Source organism: Muscardinus avellanarius, assembly GCF_963383645.1.
Source record: "Muscardinus avellanarius genome assembly, chromosome: 5".
Classification (NCBI taxonomy): domain Eukaryota; kingdom Metazoa; phylum Chordata; class Mammalia; order Rodentia; family Gliridae; genus Muscardinus; species Muscardinus avellanarius.
In genome coordinates, this window is record NC_137790.1 from 74,438,157 (window position 1) to 74,461,887 (window position 23,731).

The following is a 23,731-nucleotide window of genomic DNA, read 5'->3' on the forward strand; positions in this document are numbered from 1 at the left end:
TGGTCAGTGTGTGGAGAAGCACCCAGCTTCTTCATCATTCTCAAATACTTTCCATACCATCTTTTTTTTTTAATTTTTTTTTATTGGTGCATTATATTCATACAACTTATTGGGGTAAAAAACTTGTGTGTACAAACATGTACTCATCGCTGATTTAACCCCTACCCAAATCCCACCCCGTCCCTCCCTCCCTTGCTTGGCTTAGTGATTGACTTCGATATATTTAAGTACATTGTGAGCTTTAGAGATTTTCCTCTTCCCCCCTCATTTCTCCTCCTTTAGGTTGACTTGTTTGCCAAAGGAAGAGCTGCCCAAGGTGGTCAGTGTGTGGAGAAGCACCCAGCTTCTTCATCATTCTCAAATACTTTCCATACCATCCTAACACAACAGAGATTTTTTTTTTCATTGTTGCAAAAAACTGCCATTTAAAATCTTTTTTTTTTTAAGCCGGGCATGGTGACGCACGCTTGTAATTCCTGTGCTTGGGAGGCTGAGACAGGAGGATCACACAGGTTTGAAGCCAGCCTCAGCTACTTAGTGAGGCTCTCAGCAACTTAGGAGACCCTGTTTCCAAATAAAATATAAAATAGGTCTGGGAGTATAGCCTGGAGGTAGAAAGCCTCTGGGTTCCACCCCCAGTACCACAAAAAAAAAAAAAAAAGATTAAAATCTTTTTTTGATTTTTGGATGTCTCTTTTATTTTTTCTGAAACATCCTAGCAAAAAATAAAAGCCATACGCTACGCCAGGCGTGGTGGTGCACACTTGTAATCCCCGTGCTTGGGAAGCGGAGATAGGAGGATCACGCAGGTTCGAAGCCAGCTGCATTGGCTTAAGATACCCTGTTTCCAAAAGAAAAGTATAAAATAGGTCTGGGAGTTTAGCCTGGAGGTAGAAGGGTTTCCAGGAACCCCAGTACCACAAAAAAAAAAAAAAAAGCCATACGCTAGTGTGTCCATGCGTAAGAGGCGCTGACAGCCACCCCTCCCGTGTCACTTTGAAGTTTTAACTTGCACTGTGCAGGAGGCCTCTGGAGAGATATGGGCTGTAGCCCTGGTGGCCGCTGCTTTGAGTTCTGGTGCTTGCAGCTCACTGGTCATAGGACTTCTGGCAGGTTTCTTGAAGATGCTCTAAGAGGCAGAAAAAGTGGCAACACAGCCCATCCTGCTGTCCCATTAAATGATGGCAGATATGACTCCCTCTGGGAGGGAGACTGGTTAGTGCAGAAGGATTGCTCTACTGTAGAAGGGCTGTGTCTGGGCTGACACTGACTAGTGGGGTGAGCTTGGGCCACTGCCATACCCAGATCTCAGGCCGCCCATCAGCAATGAGTATGCGCTCTGTTCCTCACCATCGTCAACCTGTGTGGGCTGAGTGTGATAAGAAGCAGAGTGTCACTCAGGAAACTGCTCTCTCCAGGATGGCTCCCATCTATAACCAGGCCTTGCTCTGAAAGGCATCCTTTGAAACAGGTAAGAACAGGTTCGTGGGTACCAAGAGGCTAGACAAAAGTGACATAGGATGCTGGCTACGGAATCAGCGGGCCCTGGCTTTGAGCTCTCACTTCTCCGTATATGGCTGTGTAGTTTCGGGCACCTAGTTAGATTCTGTGCGCCTCAGTTACTTCATCTGACAATGTAGATGACAAGGTCTTCCTCACAGAAAACACAGGACTACCCTTAGTCTAGTTTGTTGCCAATCCTTCTTAGGACTAATTGTATTTGCCTCTTGGGTTCCATAATGGACTCCAACATCACGATAATGATTTCCCCACAACCTAAATCGGCTTCGGTGCCTTGTCTCCAAAGACTTGCATCTGACTCCAAGGCGTCATCATCAACAAACACCAGTTCCTTTGGCTTTTCTAGTTTCTAGTGGATTTATCATAAAAGCTATTTGTCACTTTCCCTTTTTAAGACCTGACCATAGAACTACACATGCTACCTGACCCATGCAAAGGAGAGTGGCATCAGTGCCCCTGGGGTTTCAAAAATACATTTATTAATGTAGCCCCAATGGGCTTTCCTTTTTTTTAAGCATTATTTGTACACATTGAGTTTCTGAGCCATTAGATCCTGCAGATCTTCTGATTACTATCAGACCATGTTCCCTCTACCTTACCAATATTCTGAAATATATTAATCCTAATTATTTCAATCCATCTCAATTTTGGAAGAGAGAGAGAGAGAGAGAGAGAGAGAGAGAGAGAAAGAGAGAGAATGAGTGTGTGTGTGTGTGTGTGTGTGTGTGCGTGCGTGCGTGCGTGTGTGTTTGGGCTGAACCCAGGAATATCCTACCTCCAGGTTACATCCTAGCCATATTTTTTTTTTTTTAAACTGGGTCTTGCAAGATGAGGTTGATGAGAGTCTCACTACTTGCTGAGGCTGTCCTCGAACCTGTAATCCTCCTGTTTCAGTCTCACAAGTACTGGGATTACAGGAGTATGCCACCATGCCCAGCTGGAAAATATTTTATTTGTTTGTTTGTTTGTTTATTTATTTATTTCATTTTGTGTGTGGGTTTGGGGGTGGAGCCCAGGGGCATTCGACCTCCAAGCTACACCCCCTGCCCTCTTTTTATTCTTTATTTTGAAACAGGGTCTAAGTTGCAGAGGGCCTCACTAAGTAGCTGAGGCTGTCTATGAACCAGGATCCTCCAGTCTGAGCCTCCCAAATGCTGGATTACAAGCGTGTACCACCACGCCCGGCTGGAAAATATTTTTCAAATCTTGTTTTTCCTGCCGTATAACATAAGCTGTTTTCTCCAGCTTTGAGACCTTCCCACATTTGATAAGCCAGAGCCAATAGTAAACAAGACAGCCAAGAGTCACGTGCCACCTCAGGCTGGAGTCAGGTCCTCCCTTGTAGAAGCATGTTCACTCAGCTACAGATCTGCCTGGCATGCTGCCATCAACCCACATTATCTATCCTATCCATAGGCTCTCATTAGAATTGCTGAGACTCTTCATGAAACCAGGGAGTCTTGGGTATGCCCAGCCCTCTTTGCCACCAAGCTCCTGTTGTAACTGTTTCTCCAAGCAAAGGGCTCCCTGGTTGGGTGTGTTTCAAGCATCACTCTTCAGCTTTCAGCTACACACACACACACACACACACACACACACACACACACACACACACACGATTTGTTCCCAGTCATAGAGTTCTTCACTTTCTCAGCTTCCATCCTTTTTCAAATGGTCTCTTTGGTGGCCCATTCGATCACTGTGAGATCTGGAAATGCTGAGGAGTTTGCCTGCAGTTGTGTCATGGGCAAAGGGCAACTATAAGAGGTGGGCAGGGAGGATCTGGGTGGAAAGTGAGGAGACCCCAGGACCCCACCACCGGGGGCCGAGCAGCCACACCCGGGGAGAGGATGGCTAACCCCACCATTGATGATTATGTGTGCCCAGAGGACTGAGTTAACTTTTTAAAAGTTCTTATAATTTTTCTGAATCCAACCAGATTCTCTGAAGTGTAGAAGAGACACATTCCCTTTCCACACTCCCTATTTTCTGAGCAATGGAATGATCAAACAGCAAGCCAAGAATGGATGAATCTCCTGGCCTGCTCCTAGCAGAAGGGCGAACGGTGCTCTTTTGGTGGGACTGGGGATGGAACCCAGGGGCAGTCTACCTCTGAGCTACAACCCCAGCCCCATTTTTTAAAATTTTGAAACAGGGTCTCGCTAGGTTAATGAGAGTCTCACTGTTTGCTGAGTCTATCCTTGAACCTGTGATTCTTCTGCCTCAGCCTCCCAAGTACTGGGATTACAAGTGTGCACTGCCACGTTTGGCTCATTCATATTTTATAGAAAAGTAAAGTGCATGTGAGTTTTGGCAAGGCACGGTAGAATGCAGAAGAGTAGGAATGGATGTAGTCTCAGATCCCTGCCCATACTCTTCCACCTGATTGCATCCCTGTCACACTAAGATGATAAAGGTAAAGGTTTGAAACACCAAGAACACACGCCATCCCGAGGATACCTTGGGTGGCAATGCACCGAGGGCTGCCCATCAATTAGAGGCCTTGATGAATCCAACAGGGACTTGGAACACATTATGCAGAGCTCAGGAAACTCCCCCAGGATGTGAACTGGAAGACAGACTGCAAACTCCCGGAGGACACTAGAAGTCCCAAAAGCTCCCAGAACCCAAAGGCGGATGACCAATGCTAACAAGGACTCAGATAAACTGGAGCCAAGCACTTACCGTGTCCCCGATCTTCAGGCCCTCACACTTCCTCTGACCAGGGTAGGATACACCATCTTGGCAGGTAGCAGTGAAAAAGAGATTAAGGTCCTCGGGCTGATCCCAGACCGACAGCTCCACTTTAGACCGGATGCTCTGAAAGAGAGAAAAAACGAAGCCCACACCACTTAGTAAAGGCTGTCGCCGAGCTGTGTCCACACTGGCTTCTAATGCCCATGTGGCTTCTTCTAACTCAAGCCAAGGAAAAAGCCAGCGAGCTTGCTTCCCCTCCCTCTCCCCTTCCTTCTTTCTATACCCAGAACATCTTGGTAGACCTGGGCTGGGCTCTCCCTCACTGAGCTTAGACACAATAACAATGGTTTATCTGCCAAATATACTGTTCCCTGCTTCCAGGGGTTATGCTGTCTCCTGCTTGCCTCTCCAGAGCCATGCCTCACCCCACCTCAGCCTCACAGGTGCAGTTCCTAAATCCCACATATGCTCTCCAGGCTCTGGGCTTCTGCACGTGCCCAGCATAACGTCCCTCTGCCTGGTGGCTCTTCTCCCCACCCACTCCGCTCCTTATCATTCTGCAAAACCAGTTCAGCGGCCACTTTCTCTGGGATCCACCCTGTCATTGTTCACACTCGAGCCGTCCTCGTCAGATGAGATCCCTATTCATGAGTCTGAAACTACACTATGAGGGAATCTAATCTTCTTTGTGGATTATGTTTTCAAGACAGTGCATGAAACAAAAACCAAGTCAAAACAATCCATTGGAATAGAAAAAATAAGGGTGAAAATATGATGTTTGGGGAAGGAGGTGGAGTAACTGGGGCTGGGGCTCTCATACATTATGGCTGGAATGTAAGATGGTACACCCTTTAGAAAACCATTAGGTACCATCTTCTATATCTTAGACCAACCTCAGATCTATTGTTTACTGAGGATCATACCCAACAGAAAGGTATATGTCACCAAAAGACACAGGCAAGAATGTTTGCAACAATATGGTTTCCAAGAACTAAAACCTGGAAACTAAGCAAAAACCTATCAGTAGTAGAATATATTTTTATTTATTTTATTTTCTGGTGTGGTACTGGGGACTGAGCCATGGGGCATTCTAACTCTGAGCTATACCCCAGCCCTGTTTACATTTTTATTTTGAAACAGGCTCCCACTAAGTTGATGAGTGTCTCACTACTTGCTGAGGCTGTTTGCCTCGCCCAGTAACATGCCATACAGGGTTGTAGCCTAGAAGCAAGAGGCTATATCCTGGTAGCCTAGATGTGATCGGCGACACTGCCCAGGTTTGTGTAAGCACACTGTACAATGTTTGCACAGTGATGAACTTGCCCGAGGAATGTATCCCGGTTGTTAAATGATGCATGACTGTATTTGAAATTCAAAAGCAGGCAAAACTAAAGGTTACCCTTGGGGAATAATGGTAGAAGAGGCATGGTAGAAATTTCTAGGTGCTGTTATTGTTCCGAGTTTTTGACGTGGGTTGGGGTACTCAGGTATATTTAATTTATGAAGAGTTTGTGTAATTTTCTGTATGTTGGTTTTGGAAAAACTCTTCTTGGAAATATTTAAGAAAGATGGTACTTTGGAGACCAATGCCAAATGAAGTAATTGGCTTATATTAGGGGATCATGATTTATATTTGTAAAATATATTTGTATTTTATATTTATATTGTATTGGTGGTCATATTTTATCAAACAGTAATGAAACCACCAGTGGACACGGTGGCACACATCTATAATCCCCATACTTAGGAGGCTGAGACAAGAAGATTACAGGTTCAAGGATAGCCTCAGCAATTTAGCAATACCCTCAGTAACTTAGGGAGACCTTATTTCAAAATAAAAAGGCTAAGGGAAGTAGAATGCTCCTGGGTTCGATCCCCAGTACCAAAAAAAAAAAAAAAAAAAAAAGGGAAATAAATAAATCACCATGTGTTTATTAAAAACACTCTCAGTACAGCAGGACATACATACCCTGAGAGACACATGGAACCAAGATCAAACTCCCATGTCCCCTCTTAGATGCACCCCGGGAGCAAGGCCACTGAACAGAACAGCAGGCAGAGCTGCCTCTTGCTCTGCTAAATTTCCTTTTATTCCCTTCTTTTTCTGCTGAGCTTATAGTGCCAAACTGAAATAAGTGAAATAATCAGTTTTCCAAACAAATTAACAGCTTGTTGAAAATATTCTCTGCAAAAATAGTCTCTCTCTCTGCAACAAATTGTCTAAGTGCTGCTACAACTCTAAAAATACCATCCCTCTTAAGTCTACTTCCTCTTCAAAGTGCCAGCCTTAACTGGCCAAGGGTCACAGACGGCAGGCTCCTCACCCCACAGCGCTCTCGCTGAACGTGCTTACTACTTACAGACCCGCCCTCCTGCTGCACTGTGATTCCCAAGCACCGTATCATATAGCTCTCTGAGACTTAGCACAAGCTCCTGTTGAATGGTTTGACCAAAAAATAGTTGTTTGCACAATAATTAGAGTAAGGAGCTTGGGCCAAATAGATGAAAAACAAATTTTTTTTAAAAAATAAGATTTTTGTTGTTGTTTTGTAGTGGTGGAGATTGAACCCCGAGGCATTCTACCTCTAAGCTACAACTCCAGTCTATTTTATTTTTTATTTTGAAACAAGGTCTCACCAAGTTGCAGAGAGCCTTGATAAGTTGCCAAGGCCAGCTTCAAACCTGTGATCCTATCTCTGCCTCCCAAGTACTGGGATTATAGGCATGCACCAGACAAGGTAAAAAATTTTTAAAATATAGCTGCAAATAAGTATGGGAATGAGATAAAATAGTGCATCATAAAAGAGTCAGGTAGATTGGAGCTATAGAAAAGTTATTTGAGAATAGTCACTTGAAACAGGAGGGCCTGTGGGTCAGGAACCACACATTCAGAGGACGCACTGTCACTTTCCCATCCATATCTGCTGGAGCCTCCACTTAAAACCATCAACGGAGGCCGGGCGTGGTGGCGCACGCTCGAGCTTGCATTGCTAAAACAGGTCTCACCATGGATTCTCAGAACCGCTCGTAATCCCAGCATTTGGGAGGCGAACACCAGAGGATCGCAGTTTGCAGACAGCCTCAGCTACTTGGGGAGGCCCTTCGCAACTCAGTGAGACCCTGTTTCAAAAATAAAGAGACTAAAAAGTAGGGCTGGGGGTGTAGCTCAGAGGTACAATGGCCCTGGGTTCCATTCCAAGTACCACACAAACACACAAAAAAAATCACCAACAGAGGGTTTGACAGAAAGAACACTGGATAGGGGCTTCTGTCTTACCATCAGTAATGTTAACAAGCGATTCCTATCTTTTGTTCAGTCTGTAAGACCCCAGAAACTCATGTTCTGACCTGAAGTTGGTATTATTCCTCCCCTCCACGGAACTCATGAGTTCAGAAACTCTGCGATGTTACAGGTGGCAGGAACCGTGGAGAAGATTCAATTCTAACCTCTCATTTATGGGAGCAAAAAGAAAGGCTAAAGTTCAGTGGCTAGAGGCAGGCAGGACCAGAACAAGCCCGCCCCATCTCCCCAGCCCCGCACCAGAGGCGCACTTCTTTCTTTGGAACCAGTTGATCCACCTTGGAAAGCGTGGATCAGCAGGTTGTACCCTGGTTCTAAGGGCCAGTCTCTCCCCAAAGACCGTGAGCTCCTGGAGGACAGGACTGTATTTGGCTCACTGTTTTATTGCCAGTTTGTAGCATGATGCTGGCCACCCACTGGGCCATTAGCATCGATTCGCTGAATGAATGAAGTACAAGCAGAAAGATCAAAGCCACAGGCAGTCAGTCCGTAGACATGAGGACTCCTGGAATCCAATGAATCCCTACCAGACTTGCCCCTGAGAATGATTCCTTACTCCCAATCCTAGGGAAGGGAGACAATGTCAAGACTGTCAGAAGTTTAAGGCCTATTCTATTAGACACTCGGTCAGGTTAGGTCACATCTGCAATTGTTTAAGACAGGGCAGCTGTGGAGTGGGTGGAGCAGACTTTATGGCAACAACCACAAGAGAAACATGTGCACTTCTGGGGAAAACACACCCCGGGCTCCAACATCACCCTCCACAGGCCACTCAAATTGTTTCCAGCTCATTCTGCCCCTTCCCACATTGAAAAGAGGCCGCGTGGCTTCACTCCCAGTCCCACCTCCCCTTTGTCAGCGGGATGTGATGCTGGCGTCTGTGTTGTGGACCCCGGGCCCTGCGGCTCAGCTCTGGAAGAGAACCTCTCAACAGGATCTGCTCCCCACAAAGCTCCAGGCTGCCAAATGCCCTGGGAAGGGCTTGGTAATTTCTCACACTGAAGAATGTGGCACAGCAAGGAAAAAAAAAAAAGATAATTCCAAGAGCTGACAATTTCATAATGCAAGAGATGTGCACAGCAGACTGCTTCGACATGACATCGGGTAGAATTAATATACCCTCTGTGTTTTGCTCCCTCCTCAGCCAGGCCAAACACCACAGCCATTCCACCTGGTACAGACGCGCCAGCCCAGAGCTTCTCGGAACGTCCCCACAGACCACTTGCCAGCCCTCCAGAGGAGGAAAGGTGCCTCCCACGCATGGTCACGTGTTGCGTGACTCCTGAGAAGCCCACCACCAACCACTCCAAAGGAAAGTGACACTGAAGATGCACCCAAGAAGCAGAGGAACACAGGGCTGTGGCCCGACCTGGCCAGAGACAGAAGCAGGTGAAAGGAGACCCTTGCTGTGGGCCAACATGCATTTGTGTACCCCAGAGCCATGCGAAGTCAGACCCAGAGAAAGTGCCCGGAGACTGAAGCCCAGCCTGGTCTTCCCGCTGGACAGACGAGAGCAGCAAGAGGGCATCTGAAGGAAAAACATAAACTGCTGCCCCTGTTCTCTGGCCTCACATACCACCCAATACAACGCTGCTGGCACCAGAGGGGCGGGAGTCCCCCCAACACACATGCCAAGTGATTCTCCACTGGACATAAGCTGGGGTTCCATAATTCAATTCTTTCCCCCCCCCCTTGGTAATGGAACTGGGGGTTGAACCCAGGGGGTGTTCTACTTCTGAGCTACTCCCTCCTCATAGCCCAGCGGTGGAGGGCCTGGGCTTAACCAAGAAACTCTTGAGAAGCCCATGACGTCTGTGGGCTGCCATGGGGTCTGGCCCAGGAGCTGACTGAGGGTGGAAATACTGGAAGCAGCTCCTCCTCAGAAGCTGGGAAGGACTTCCCCATCCCACAGCCCCCAGTGGCCTGGCTCAGCAGAGGCAAGTGCGGTCACCCACCGCGGGCTGTCTCCCCTCTGACTCCCTCGTTCAGTGTCCTGCTGAGACCCTGGAGGTTCACGGAGAGAAGCCGTAGGAAGGAGATGGTGCTGTGGCCCGGGTCCTCCCTCACACAGTTCCCAGAGCCCCTCGGGATGTTCTGATCTGCAGCTCTGCTGTGCCCACATAACCAAGCATAATTGTTCTCCCTTTCCTGAAATGCAAACCGAATTACTCACCGGAATCTGAAAACCACTAAAGTAGAAGTTAACTTGGTAACTCCGTCTTACTGGCTATGAGGTGGCCATTGGATTGGTTGAGGGTTTAAAGGTCAGAGAGAGGAGAGAGAATGTTAGCGTGTGGGGAGCAGGAGAGAGGAAGGAAATCTTTAGTTTCCTCACAGGAAGTTCATGAGTGAGGAAGGATCATTAGTATGTGAGAAGAGGGCGGGTGGAGAGCACCAGCCCCCACCCATGCCAGGGGTCAGAACCTGGGCATCCGGGGCCGCTGGCCTGAGCCCGACTGAGCCGCTGGCTGGCTCCCTGGGCCAGCTGCTGCTGACAGTCAGGACTGCAGAGGTGAGGGAGGAAGGGGAGCAGAGCCAAGTCCATGAGCACGGGCGCCGCCCACTGAACCCACACCAGCTCCCAGGCCTCAGTGGGATGCGGCGGGGAGGAGGGTGATGGGGGACAGAGTTGGCAACTTACATTGTATGCATTAATGATCAGTTGAATTATATTTTTAGAGTCTCCGTGTAAAATCTCCACCGTAGTTCCAGGTATCAAGGCTGTAAAATTCTTGAAAGGAAAAAAAATAAAGAAAGGAAATGAGTCCATTTTGTCCTTAGTTCCATGAAAGAGTGTACAATCCTCTACCGATCAGCACAGTAAGGACCCACCCAGCCCACTAGATCAAGACAGGGCTACACTGCACCTCTCCTCTGACTACCCCTACACAGAGCAGGGCTGGGAATAATCCTCACATACCCCCAATTTCTAATCTCCCATTCACCTTGGGTCAGGAGGCTTCCAGAATCAGGCCATGAGGCCCCAGCCAGCACCCACCTTGTAGAGCATATAGTGGTTTTTCGTCACCGCAAATATGAGGTTGATGTTGTTCTCTGCCAACTTCTCTCCGAGTAAGGCAAGCGATGGATAATCCTAGAGCCAAGGCAAAAGTTGAGGCCGTAACACTTCCTTTGTGTGTGTGTGTGTGTGTGTTGGGGGGGTATGGGGATAGAACCCAGGGGCTTTCTACCACTAAGCTACACTTCCAGACCTATTTTATATTTTTTTTCGAAACAAGGTCTCACTAAGTTGCTGAGAGCCTCACTAAGTAGCTGAGGCTGGCTTTGAACCTGTGACATTCTGTCTCAGCCTCCCAAGCACTGGGATTACAAGCGTGCGCCACCACGCCTGGCTTAACGTTTCTTTTTGGGGGGATGGAACTCAGGGCCTGACACATGCTAGGCAAACACTTTACTACTGAGCTACATCTCCAGCCTTAAGGCTGTAACACTTCCACAGGCTGAGATACCAGCTCTGCTTCAACAGGCACTCAGCCGCTCTGTACTTGCCACTATAAGGGAAAAAATCCCCCTTAGTGGCCCCTGAAAACCCCTCAATAACCCAGCCCATCAGCTTGACACCTAATTCCAAGCAGAGACCAGAAAGTCAGTAAGGACCAGGCCAGAGGAGTGGAGGCTGGTGAGCTCTTGGACACAGTGGGGTCACGCGAGCCGCTCTCACCATCTGGTTGGACGCGGTGTACTCATTGGCCTCATTCAAGTGGCACTGGCCATCGTGCGGCTGCACCAGGCCCCCCAGCTTTCCATCCAGCGCGATGTGGGGTACATCATCCGTCGTGAACACCAGCAGGTGCAGCGCATCCTTTCGCCAGCCGATCTTCTCCTGAAAGACAGAAGGCGGAAGGTGCAACAGCCGTCATGCCCAGCCTACCCCGTGCAGACATGACACTGGCAGACCAGGGCTCCTGGTCTGCATCAGAGGCACATCCCTGCCATGGTCCCTGGGCCCACTCGTGAAACCCGTGGGGACGGGTCCTACAGAGGCTTGGCGGTCACACACCTACATGCCCAGAGACACATCTCCAAGCGTTTGCCCACACAGGCCACGTGCACAGAACTCCACGGCCCAGCCACTGGACTCATGCTCACTCGCCCCTCCCTCCCTCCTCCTAGGCTGGGGTTTGGACCCAGGGCATTCTACCACTGAACTACACCCCTAGCCCTTTTAATTTTTCAGTTTGCAACAAGGTTTCACTAAGTTGCTGGCCTTAAACCTGCAATCCTCTTGTCTCAGTCTCTCAAGTTCTGGTATTACAAAAGTATATGTCATATGCCCAGCTTCTGTCTTCCTTCCTTCCTTCCTTCCTTCCTTCCTTCCTTCCTTCCTTCCTTTCTTGGTTCCTTGGTTCCTTCCTTCCTTTTTTGATACTAGGAATTGGACTCAGGGGTATTCTACCTCTGAGCTACTCTCCCCAGCCTCTTACAAAAAAAATTTTTTTTTTTTTTTTTAACTAGGGATGGAATCCAGGGGCATTCTACCTCCAAGTTACACCCCCAGCCCTATTTTATTTTTTATTTGGAAACAGGGTCTAAGTTGCAGAGGTCCTCTCTAAGTAGCTGAGCTGGCTGTGAACCTGTGATCCTCCTATCTCAGCCTCTCAAGTACTGGAGTTACAAGCGTGCACGACCACACCCAGCAAAATAAAATAAAATAAATTTAAGTTTGAAGCAGTGTCTTGCTAAGTTACTGTGGCTGGTCTTGAAGCTGTGATCCTCCTATCTCAGCCTCCCAAGTACTAGAGGCTCATCTTGTTCCTTTCAGTTACAAATACTTTTAATCTTGTTCCTCAGGATACTTTCTTTTTATCCTTACCTATTCTTCCTTCCCAGAACAACCTGGAGCCCGCTCTGGCTGGGTCATCTAAGATGGTGCTAAGTGAGCACCTGGGTCTCCCTGCTGGACGTGAGTCACTCAGGACATGGTGTGCAAGTGACCAGCACATGGTCCTGTGTTTTGGTGGGCTGGTGAGAACTGCCATCTATCCTTGAATCATGAATGGAACCATTTCCATGTCCATCATCAATCAGATCCACTCTTTTCTCCCTTACTGCTTCATTCTATGAATTTATCCAGCGTCAACTGTGCCATAACTAAATACAATCTGCACAGCAAGGAAGCTGGGCGTGGTGGCGCACGCTTGTAATCCCTGCGCTTGGGAGGCTGAGACAGGAGGATGGCACAGGTTCGAAACCAGCCTCAGCTGCTTAGTGAGGCTCTCAGCAACTTAGTGAGACCCTGTTTCCAAATAAAATATATATAAAAAAAAAGGTCTGGGAGTATAGCCCGGAGGTAGAAAGCCTCTGGGTTCCACCCCCAGTGCCACCGAAAACAATCTGCATAGCAAGGGAAGGGCCCTGAATCATATGCAGCCACTAGAGCCCCAGTGTTACACACAAACAATCCCAGCCATTACTGTTAGTGAGGTGGAATGGAAGAAATGTAACTTTATTTATTTATTTATTTGTTTATTTATTTATTTATTTATTTGGTGGTACTGGGGATGGAACCCTTCTACCTCCAGGCTACACTCCCAGACCTATTTTATATTTTATTTGGAAACAAGGTCTCTTAAGCCTGTGCCATCCTCCTGTCTCCGCCTCCCAAATGCAGGGATTGTAAGCATGCACAACCATACCCCGCTGAAATGTAACTTTATTATTGTGGGGGGGTTGCTGGGGGTGGAATCCAGAGGCTTTCTACCTCCAGGCTATACTCCCAGACCTATTTTTTATATTTTATTTGGAAACAGGGTCTCACCTAAGTTGCTGAGAGCCTCACTAAGTAGCTGAGGCTGGCTCCAAACCTGTGCAATCCTCCTGTCTCAGCCTCCCAAGCACGGTGATTATAAGCGTGCGCCACCACACCAATATTCCCCAATACCCTTACCCCACAAGCCAGGCCTGTCACCCTCCTCTCCAGCCAGGCCTGCTAGTCTCAAATATCCCAGGAATTCACATGGCTTTACTAATTTCCCTGTGCATTGTTGTCGACTATCCTCAAAGAGGTATCTATTGATCAGATACCACACAAAAGATCCAGAAAAGGTAGCTGGGACACCACACTAAAAAATTCACTCACAAAAAAATCTTAACTGTTAGCTATCCAACCTAAAAATAGTTAAGCAGAAGAGATATCTGTTGGTCAGAGAATAGAAGTCATACAAGCGTGATGTCCTTGGGCAATGTTAGTTGTCCCTGAAGAGTCTAAGCAAATATCTACTGATAAGATGGGGAGGAACCCCCCAAGACCCACAGATGACTGAAACACCCTAAATCATCCTGTGACTATGGCCTGATGTCATCCTCACACACCTCCTCTTAGCCATGTTTCTGGAAGTCTTCTAAAAAGAAGAGGTAGGAGTGGTGGCACACGCCTGCAATCCCAGAACTTGGGGCGCTGAGACAGGAGGACTGTAGATGCAAGGCCAGCCTAAGCAACTTAGTGAGACCCTGTCTCAAAATTTAAAAAGAAATGGGTTAGAGATATAGCTTAGAGGTAGAATGCCCCTGGGTTCAGCCAGGAGGAGGATCTGTGAATCCCCAAGTGTGTCTCTAATTCTTGATGGCCTGCATTCTCCCTTCAATGTAGGTTTCTAACTTTCCTCAAGAAGCCTCTGCTTCTGACTGGCGCATGCTGAAATTCCTTTCTATCATATTAGCCAAGAATCCTACTAGACCTGAGTTGCACCCCTCACCCTGGAAGCTCCTCAGACTCTTCAAGGAATCAACCCTTCTCCGGTGTCATTGGGAGCAGCTGGACTGGGATACACAGCAACAAAGTCTGGGCTCACTGGTCACCTTCTCACTATGGGAAGGGCCTCCCACGGTGTGTTGGCAGCAGGGTGACTGTATGAAGGATGTAAACACTGCCCAGAGTTGGCTACAGGTGCACATTTGATAACTAAACAGGAGGCTGGCTACAGACCTTACAGGTGAAAAACTACTGCTGTCTTAAGGCAGACGAAGGTTTGAGGACATCATCCTCTGTCATTCGCCATCCCAATGATGAATCAAATACATACAGAACACAATAGCACAGTCTTGTCTTACCTGCTCCAGAAGCAGCGTGATCATAAAACAGCACATTGCAAAAAGTTGGAGCAACAAGGGACAAACGGGGTTGACAGAAGCCAGTGAGGACTGAAGCCGGGAGACCTACTGTGAGCAGCGCCGCCCATGTTTGGGAAGTTAGTTTCCTATCACTCAACATTCATCCAGTGTGCAACTAGTCATCTCCTACTGTATGCCAGGCCCCATGGAAGGCCCAGGGATGTACCATAAAGAAAGCTTGCATCACTGAAGACTAACACAGTCAGTGGATGCTAGAAGGGGGAGGAGGGGAAAGGACTTCTTGGGTAAGAAAACCTAAGCTGAGCTGGCAAGATGAAGAAGAGCCTTCACAGAACCCAGGGCCATTTTACCTCTGAACTCCGCCCCCAACCCTTTTTAAGAGTCTCACTCAACTGCTGATGTGGGCTTCAAAACAGTGATCCTTCGTTCTCAGCCTCCCAAGCACTGGGATTACAGATGTAAGCCGTCACACCTGACTGCAGTGGGCATTTTAGGCACCGGCATAAAGACAGAAGGGAGAGAACAAGGAGTTGAGCACCTTTAGGGACCTCGAGGTCCCTTACGGCTACGCCCCAACAAAACTCTTCATGATTCAGAAGTTGGGACAGTGGTTTCTTCTGACCGGACTGGAAAAGATCACAGGGAGGGTGGCTGAACCTGGTAATAATTTCATCTCGTGAACATTTATCAAGATGTATACTTTTTTTTTTTTTGGTGGTACTGAGGTTCCTGGAAGCCCTTCTACCTCCGGGCTACACTCCCAGACCTGTTTACCTGTTTTTTGTTTCTTTCTCTCTCTCTCTCTCTCTCTCTCTCTCTCTCTCTCTCTCTCTCTCTTTCTCTCTCTCTCTCTCTCAATATATATATATATATATCACATATATGTATGTATGTATGTATGTATATGTATATATGTATATATATGTACACACACACACACACACACACACACACACACATACATATATATATTCTTATTTGGAAACAAGGTCTCTTAAGCCAGAGGCTGGCTTCGAACCTGTGCGATCCTCCTATCTCCGTCTCCCAAGCACAGGGATTACAAGCATGTGCCACCACACCCGGCAAGATGTATACTCTTAATTGGATGTGGCGGCACATCACATATCTATAATCCCAGTACTTGGGAAGCTGAGACAGGAGGATCATTGGTTTGAAGCCAGCCTCAGCAACCTAGTGAGACCTTCGGCAACTTAGTGAGACCTTGTTTCAAAATAAAAATAAAGGCCAGGCCTGGTGGTACATGCTTGTAATCTCAGCATTTGGGAGGCAGAGACTGGAGGTTAGTGGTTTGCGGACAGCCTCAGTTATATAGCGAGGCCCTTCACAATTCAGTGAGGCCCTGTTTCAAAAAATAAAAAGACTAAAAAAAAAAAAAAAAAAAAAAAGGCTGGGGGTGTACAATGTTCCTGAGTTCCATCCCCAGTGCTGCAAGGTAAATAAATAAATAAATAAATACATAAAAATAGGGCTGGGAGTGCAGTAGCTTGGAGGTAGAATGCTCCTTGGGCTCAATCCCCAGTATCAAAAAATAAAAATGCAGGGCGTGGTGGCGCACGCTTGTAATCCCTGCACTTGGGAGATGGAGACAGGAGGATCGCGCAGGTTTGAAGCCAGCCTCTCTGCTTAAAAGACCCTGTTTCCAAATAAAAATATAAAAATAGGTCTAGGAGTGTAGCCTGGAGGTAGAGGGTTTCCAGGAACCCCAGTACCACCACCACCACCACCATAATAATAATAATAATAAATAAAATAATAATAATAATAATAAATAAAATAAAACGAATAAAAGGGGCTGGGGGTGTAGCTTGGAGGTAAAATTTCCCCTGGGTTCAATCCTCAGTTCAAAAAAAAAAAAAAAAAGATGTACTCTTACATATGGTTTTCTGTGTGTACATTATTATATTTTGATAGGGAGTTAACAACTTTCAAATAAATAAGCCATGGAGTGTGGAAGTAAAGAGGCAAGAAGCTTGGGAGATAGAGCACAATCAAGAAAGGATGTAAGCCAGGAGCATGTTTTTGCAGGAAAAACGCAAATCTGTTAACACAAGGGCCCGGCCATGTGCTAAAAACACTGTAAGGATAAAGCAGAAGATCAGACTTTAATTTGACGTGTTAAGAACCTTAAAGAAAATAAGGGAGCTAAACAAATGGACAGAGGTATCATTTTTCATGACAGAAAGAATCCACAGTGTTGAAATGTTATTTCTCCAAGAACTGATTTATAAGATTGGAAATGATGCAAATAAAAGGAAAATTACAAAAGTCAGCAGGAAGAGTATTTCAAAATGGAGGTGCGAGGCCATACGGGGGTGGGACACGGCAAGATTCCAGCTGCTGCCTGGGAACACATGCTAAGCCCTTGGACTCAGAGGCACCTGACCCACCTCAACAGCCTAAAGGACCAGGCAATCACATTGCGCCCAGAGGCTTCAGATGCCGATCAGCAGATTGGACTTGTGTTTCATGGACGTTTCCATTCTGTTCATTCATTCCTCGCTTTCTCTCTTCTCGTGTGGCCGTGCTTCTTTATCAACATTCAGGAGCCCATAAAAGCTCCACCTTTTCTGGCTTCTTCACAATGCTGATTCAGAATTGTCTTCAGAATTGGAATTGTTTTTTGGGTTTTTTTTTGGTAGTGTTGGGGATTGAATCTAGGGACATTCTACCTCTGACCTACACTCCCAGCCTTATTTAATATTTTGTTTGTATACAGGGTCTCATTAGGTTGTGGTTGGCTTTTCTAAATTGCTGAGGCTGGCTTCGAAACTGCCATCCTCCTGTCTCAGCCTTCCAAGTACTGAGATTCCATGACCGACTCTAACCACTCTTTCTGGCTCCAGAATTGCTATTTTTAAGACCCCAAAATAAAGTCCTTTTTATTTATGCAGTATCAGAATCTGGATTGATCAATATATAATCACAATCAAAAGCCCAGTGAACTTTTTGAGAAAATAAAAAACTGACTCAAAAATTTATATGGGATTACAAAGAATGGAGATTAGCCAAACAATTTTGGGGGGAAAAAAAAAAGGGAGTTGGAGGACTCATCATCTTAGGGTAGGATTTACTGTAAAACTGCAGGAATCAGGACAGTGTAGTGTTGACAAAATGCTACCCCATTCTAATCTTGTACTCCCTAGGTGACCTGGCTGAATCTCTACCCCTCCCTAATCTTGATCATCTTTGAGGACAGGATGCCCATAGCCAGAAGTTGCTTGTCAGGCCAGCAAACCATAACTGTCAGCATCTATGAGGGCTGCCAGAGTGTCCACCAGGTAAGTTTTAATTTCATTATAATTCCATCTGCATGCCAAATGACACTCTTCCCAGCACCACAGTTGACAACTGTTGTGACGTGACCAGAAAGAATCGAAAACGAGGGAAAGGAGGTGGCACCTGAATTCCCAGAACATCTCTACCCACGCCCAGAAGACACGACCATTCCTCCCCTTTATTAGTCCATCTCTCCCCCTCTCTTCTTTCATTTTCTACCCATAACCTCCCAACCCCAATGGATGGCAAAGCAGATTTGCGAGTTTATCCCCCACTCCTCCTATAAGAATAAAACTTCTTTTACTGTTCAGTTGGCACCTAGTTTTATTATTGGTTCCAAAATTCTAGAACAGACTCAGTGAGGAGCAGTACTTGAAAAAATGAGACAGGAGGATCACAGGTTTGAGGCCAGCCTCAGCAACTTAGTGAGACTCTGTTTTAAAATAAATAATAAAAGGGACTGAAAGTGTAGCTCAGAGGTATATTGCCCATGGGTTCAATCCTTAGTACCAAAACAACAACAAAAAATTGGTAACAAAAAGAGAGATGCAGAGATCTGATACAGACATAAACAATTTTGTGTGTGTGTATGTGTGTGGTACTGGGGGTAGAACCCAGGGGCTTTCTACGCCCAGACCTATTTTATGTTTTATTTGGAAACAGGGTCTCACTGAAGTTGCTGAGAGCCTCACTAAGTAGCCGAGGCTGGCTTTGAACCTGTGCCATCCTCCTGTCTCAGCCTCCCAAGCTCTGGGATTACAAGCGTGCCCCACCATGCCTGGCTAGACATAAATAATTTGACAGAAGATACTGAAACAACTGGACGACCATATGCAAAAAGATGAATTCAACCCACACATCTCACCATATAAAAAAGGTACCAAAGTTGATCACAGACATAAATGTAGCCTAAAGCTATAAAACTTCTGAAGAAAACAGGGAAAAGCCTTTGTGATTTCGGTATATACAAAGATTTCTTAGATTAGATGATGGACAGTATGAAAAAAATAAATGAATAGGACTTCATCAAAAATAAAAACATTAGTTTTTCCCCCCCCTGTGGTATTAGAGATTGAACCAAGAAGCATTCTACCTCCAAGCTATGCCCTCAGCCCTACTGTTTATTCTTTGGTGGTACTAGGGGTGAAACCCAGAGGCTTTCTACCTCCGGGCTATACTCCCAGAATATATATATATATATATTATTTGGAAACAGGGTCTCACTAAGTAGCTGAGGCTGGCTTCGAACCCGTGCGATCCTCCTGTCTCAGCCTCCCAAGCACAGGGATTACAAGCGTGCGCCACAACACCCAGCTTCCTACTGTTTATTCTTTATTTTGAAACAGGGTCTCACTCAGTTGCGGAGGGCACAAGTAGCTGAGGCTGGCCGAGTACTTGCGATCCTCCTGTCCTTTCAAGTACTGGGATTACAACTGTGTGACACCACACCCAGCTAAAAAAACTGCTTTTTGAAAGATGCGGTTAAGAAATTGAAATGAAAGCCAGGCATGGTGGCACATGCTTATAATCCCAGCATTTGGGAGGCTGAGACCAGAAGATCACAGTTTGCGGACAGCCACAGCTACTTAGTGAGGCCCTCTGCAACTCAGTGAGACCTGGCTTCAAAATAAAGAATAAAAAATAGGGCAGGGGGTATAGCTTGGAGGTTAAATGCCCCTGAGTTCCATCCCAGACCTGCCCCCCCCCAAAAAAAAAGAATTGAAATGAAAAGGCACATACTGGAAAAACATATTTATTAATAAAAGTTAAAATCTGGTAAAGGATTTGTGTCCAGAATACATAAAGAACTCTTCTAGGTCAATAAGAAAACAAACTGATTTAAAGAGTGGTCAAAAATGTGAAGATACTTTACCAAAGAAGAAATATGAATGGGAAAATAAGCACATAAAACGATTCTCTAATGTCATTAGTCATTAAAAAATACTAAGCCGGGTGTGGTGGCGCATGCTTGTAATCCCCGCTTGGGAGGCTGAGACAGGAAGATCGCGCAGGTTCCCAGCCTCAGCTGGTTTAAGAGACCCTGTTTCCAAATAAAATATAAAATAGGTCTGGGAGTGTAGCCCAGAGGTAGAAGGGTTTCCAGGAACCCCAGTACCACCAAAAAAAAAAAAAAAAAGATGTGGAATAATCGAAATCTCATAATTGCTGCTAAGAATACAAAATATTAGAACACTTTATCAGATTTTTATACACTTAAATATACACTTACACCAATCCAGCAACCCCACACTTGGTATTTACCCAAGATAAATAAAAATTTATGCTTACATAAAAACCTCTGTGTGAATAATCTGTAGTAGCTTTATTCATAATCACCAAAAACTAGAAACAACTCAAAACTCCATCAAATGATGAACCCGATGTAGTGCAGCCATAGGACAAGAGGGTCAACCTAGTGATGCGCACCCCAGTGACATCACCAACATTAAGTTAAGTGAAAAAATCTGAGTCAACAGGCAGCACACTCATTCCATTCATGTAGTATTCAGGAAGACTAAAATAAAGAAGGGAAAATAGATCCGTGGTTGCCAAAGGCTAAGGCTGGAAGAAGCGTAACGGCAACTAGGAAGTGTTCTGGGGTGAGGGAAACCGTCTGTACCTCATCTGTGTGGTGTCCGTCAGGCTCTCTGGTTGAAGTGGGTAAATTTCACTCCGGGCAGCTTATCACTCAATAAATCTGACTCTAAAAACAGCCTTTTAAGAAGTATGTCCCTTTCGATGCAGTGACTCTGCTTCAGACGAATGGACCCACAAAGAGCACTATGGAGTTATGCATGACAGTATTTTTATTGCTAGAAAGAAAAAGCAGAAGACGTGAAGATCTGCTATGTGGGATCAGGTAAGTAAACTGAGACAGTCCCTCTGTTGCCAGACTATCGTCATAAAAGCAGGATATGGTGCGCAACGGTGTACAATGAAGCGAAAAATACAGCACTATACTTGCAGTGTGACTATAAACTATGAAGAAACAAAGGGCTGGGGCCGCAGCGCGGTGCAGAGCATTTACCCAGCACGCGCGAGGCCTCAGTTCAATCCCTGGCCTGTGTTAGGGCAGGTGCAAAGGCCATTCTAGTGTCTACTGTCAGGCACAATGAAGCATGTTTATAATTACGGCGATTCAGGAGGCTGAGGCAGGAGGATCGCCAAGCCTGAGCAATTGAGCAAGACCCTGTCTCAAAACAAAAAATAAAAAGGGCTGGGGGGTGTAGCTCAGTGGTAGAATATTCCTAGGTTCGGTCCCCAGGAGAAAGAAAGGGAGAGGAAGTGGGGAGAGAGACAGAGAGATAGAAGCACAAGCAAAACTTTTTATTAAAAAAATAACAAGAAGCTGGGCGTGGTGGCGCACGCTTGTAATCTCAGCATTTGGGAGGCTCAGACAGGAGGATTGTGGTTCGCAGACAGCCTCTGCTACTTAGTGAGGCCCTTTGCAACTCAGTGAGGCCCTATTCAAAATAAAGAATAAAAATCAGAGCTGGGGGTATAGCTCAAGAGTTAGAATGACCCTGGGTTCCATCCCAGTACCACAATAAATAAATAAATTAATTAATTAATTAATAACAAGAAGGAACCAGGCATGAGGGTACACACTTGTAATCCTAGTACTTGAAAGATTGAGATTGGAGGATCGCAGTTTCAGCCTCAGCTATTTAGTGAGGCCCTCCGCATCTTTAGTAAGACCCCTGTTTCAAATTAAAGAATGAAAAAATACACCATGACTTGGTTGGGGTTGGGTTGAGATGATGGATGGGTCTTTTCTTCTCTATTATTCTCCAAACTGTCTTTTAATGGGAAAGTACTACTTTTGCAAGGCTAGGCTTTGGACATACTCAATGGTCTGGAAGCGTCTTAACATAACTGTGCTGAGTGAAATAGCCAAGCCTCTCCACAAAATGGGTATGCATATGTATATAAAATTTTTGCAAATATAGTCTGCCAGGTGTGGTGGCGCACGCTTGTTATCCCAGCACTTGGGAGGCTGAGACCGGAGGATCGCACAGGTTCGAAGCCAGCCTCAGCTACTTAATGAGTCTCTCAGCAACTTAGTGAGACCGTTTCCAAATAAAATATAAAATAGGTCTGGGAGTATAGCCTGGAGGTAGAAAGCCCCTGGGTTCCACCCTAGTACCACACACACACACAAAAAAAAAAAAAAAAGGTTAAAATTTTTGCAAATGTAGTCTAATGTGCAATGAAAGGGGAATTCATGGTTGCCTGGGATAATGAGAGAAGTAAAAAAGGGACACAAATACACTTTGGGGTGGTGGTGGTGAAGAATATATTATCTTGATTGTGGTGATAGTTTCTTGAGTTTATATATGTCAAGATTTGTCAAACAATATACATTTTTGTTTTGTTTTAGGATTGAACCCAGAGACATTCTACCTCTAAGACATATCCCTAGCCCCCTTTTCTACCTCTGTCCCCTCCCCACGTGTGTGTGTGTGTACATATATACATTATTTATTTTGTGCTACTGAGGTTGAACCCAGGGGTATTCTACCTCTGAGCTATACCCATATACCTATTTTATCTTTTGTTTTGAAACAGGGTCTTATTAAGTTGCAGCGGGCCTAAGTTGCTGAGGCTGACCATGAACCTGCAATCCTTCTGTCTCGGCCTCCCAAGTACTGGGGTTATATGTGTGTTCTACCATGCCCAGCATAAATGGTATGCTTCTGATATGTGCAGTTTATATATATATATATATATATATATATATATATATATATATATATATTATACTTCAATAACATTTCTTTTAAAGAAGTTCAGAATGCCATTTAGACATAATAAAGCTTTATGAAGCTCCTGGCTGTTGGAATGTGCCGGGAACACCACATATCAATATCCCTTTACCTATCAGCAATTCCACACGGTGGGCACCTGCTTGGTCTTTGGTAACTGGCAAATCTGGGCTCAGCTCCCTGCCTATCTTATGGACAAAACTTCCTAATCTTTGCCAGTCTCACCTATAAGAGGGAAATAACAGTGCCGATAAAATACAGCTGTTGAAAGAATCAAACAAAATGACATAGGAGCACCCAGCCCAGTCCCTGGAATGTAGTAGACAGTCAATAATACCTATCATCATCAGTATTTCTATGGAGCCAAGAAACTCTTCCTTAAGTCTATAATTCAGAAGCACACAATCTTATCTTTGGATTGTAGGGTTAGGAGTGATGTGTATGTCCTTTCTGCTGACTCAGTCCCTACATTTTTATGTTTAATATATTCTCTTTATAAGACAAAATTTTTTAAAAGAAAAAAAAAGGATCTATTTAGCTAAACTTTTCTTTCAGTTTCTGAGTAAAAACAACATATACACAAAGCCGACTCTTTCAAAGTGACAGAGGCTAGCCCTTGGTGGAAAAGGCCAGGCGGGCGGGACGGAAGCTCTCTGGACTCCAGCAAGAAACCCGGCATCTGGCCAGGACTGTGATTCACTCAACTCTTCTGTGTTTGCTGGTCAAATCTGTACCCAGTGCACCACCAGGTCTGCTTCAGCCTTCACACTCCCAGTCCCGCTCTCATGCAGGGGAACCTCGACTTTGTCCATCACACAGAGAGACAGCTAACAGGACCCCTCTCCATCTGCTCCGACTCTCTCCCAGTGTTGGGTTCACAGTCCCGGCAAGGATGCCCTTCAGCCAGTGCCTCCTTTCCATCCTAAACAGACTCACTATTCCAAAGGGAAGAGGGCTCCTCCCTCCCCAAGGAAACATGGCCCTGTAAATCCCACCCTCTTTGGAGAACATTCCATCAGCCAGTCTCTCCCCAGTTCCTTCCCATGTGCCTAAAAAT

At 45.8% G+C, this 23,731-nt stretch overlaps 1 protein-coding gene across 2 annotated transcripts in view; it reads right to left on the reverse strand.

Annotated features, from left to right (window-relative positions):
• ITGB5 (integrin subunit beta 5) overlaps window positions 1-23,731 on the reverse strand; it is a gene marked incomplete at both ends in the record, with an annotated part of 131,174 nt that overhangs the window by 47,146 nt on the left and 60,297 nt on the right. The window contains 4 exons of one of the 2 annotated variants that reach the window (XM_080696225.1): window positions 4,207-4,341; window positions 10,161-10,250; window positions 10,518-10,613; window positions 11,202-11,363. In XM_080696225.1, the coding sequence (XP_080552351.1) occupies window positions 4,207-4,341; window positions 10,161-10,250; window positions 10,518-10,613; window positions 11,202-11,363 (483 nt within the window). The remainder of the gene's footprint in view (window positions 1-4,206; window positions 4,342-10,160; window positions 10,251-10,517; window positions 10,614-11,201; window positions 11,364-23,731) is intronic. The other variant, XM_080696226.1, reaches the window with a different exon arrangement.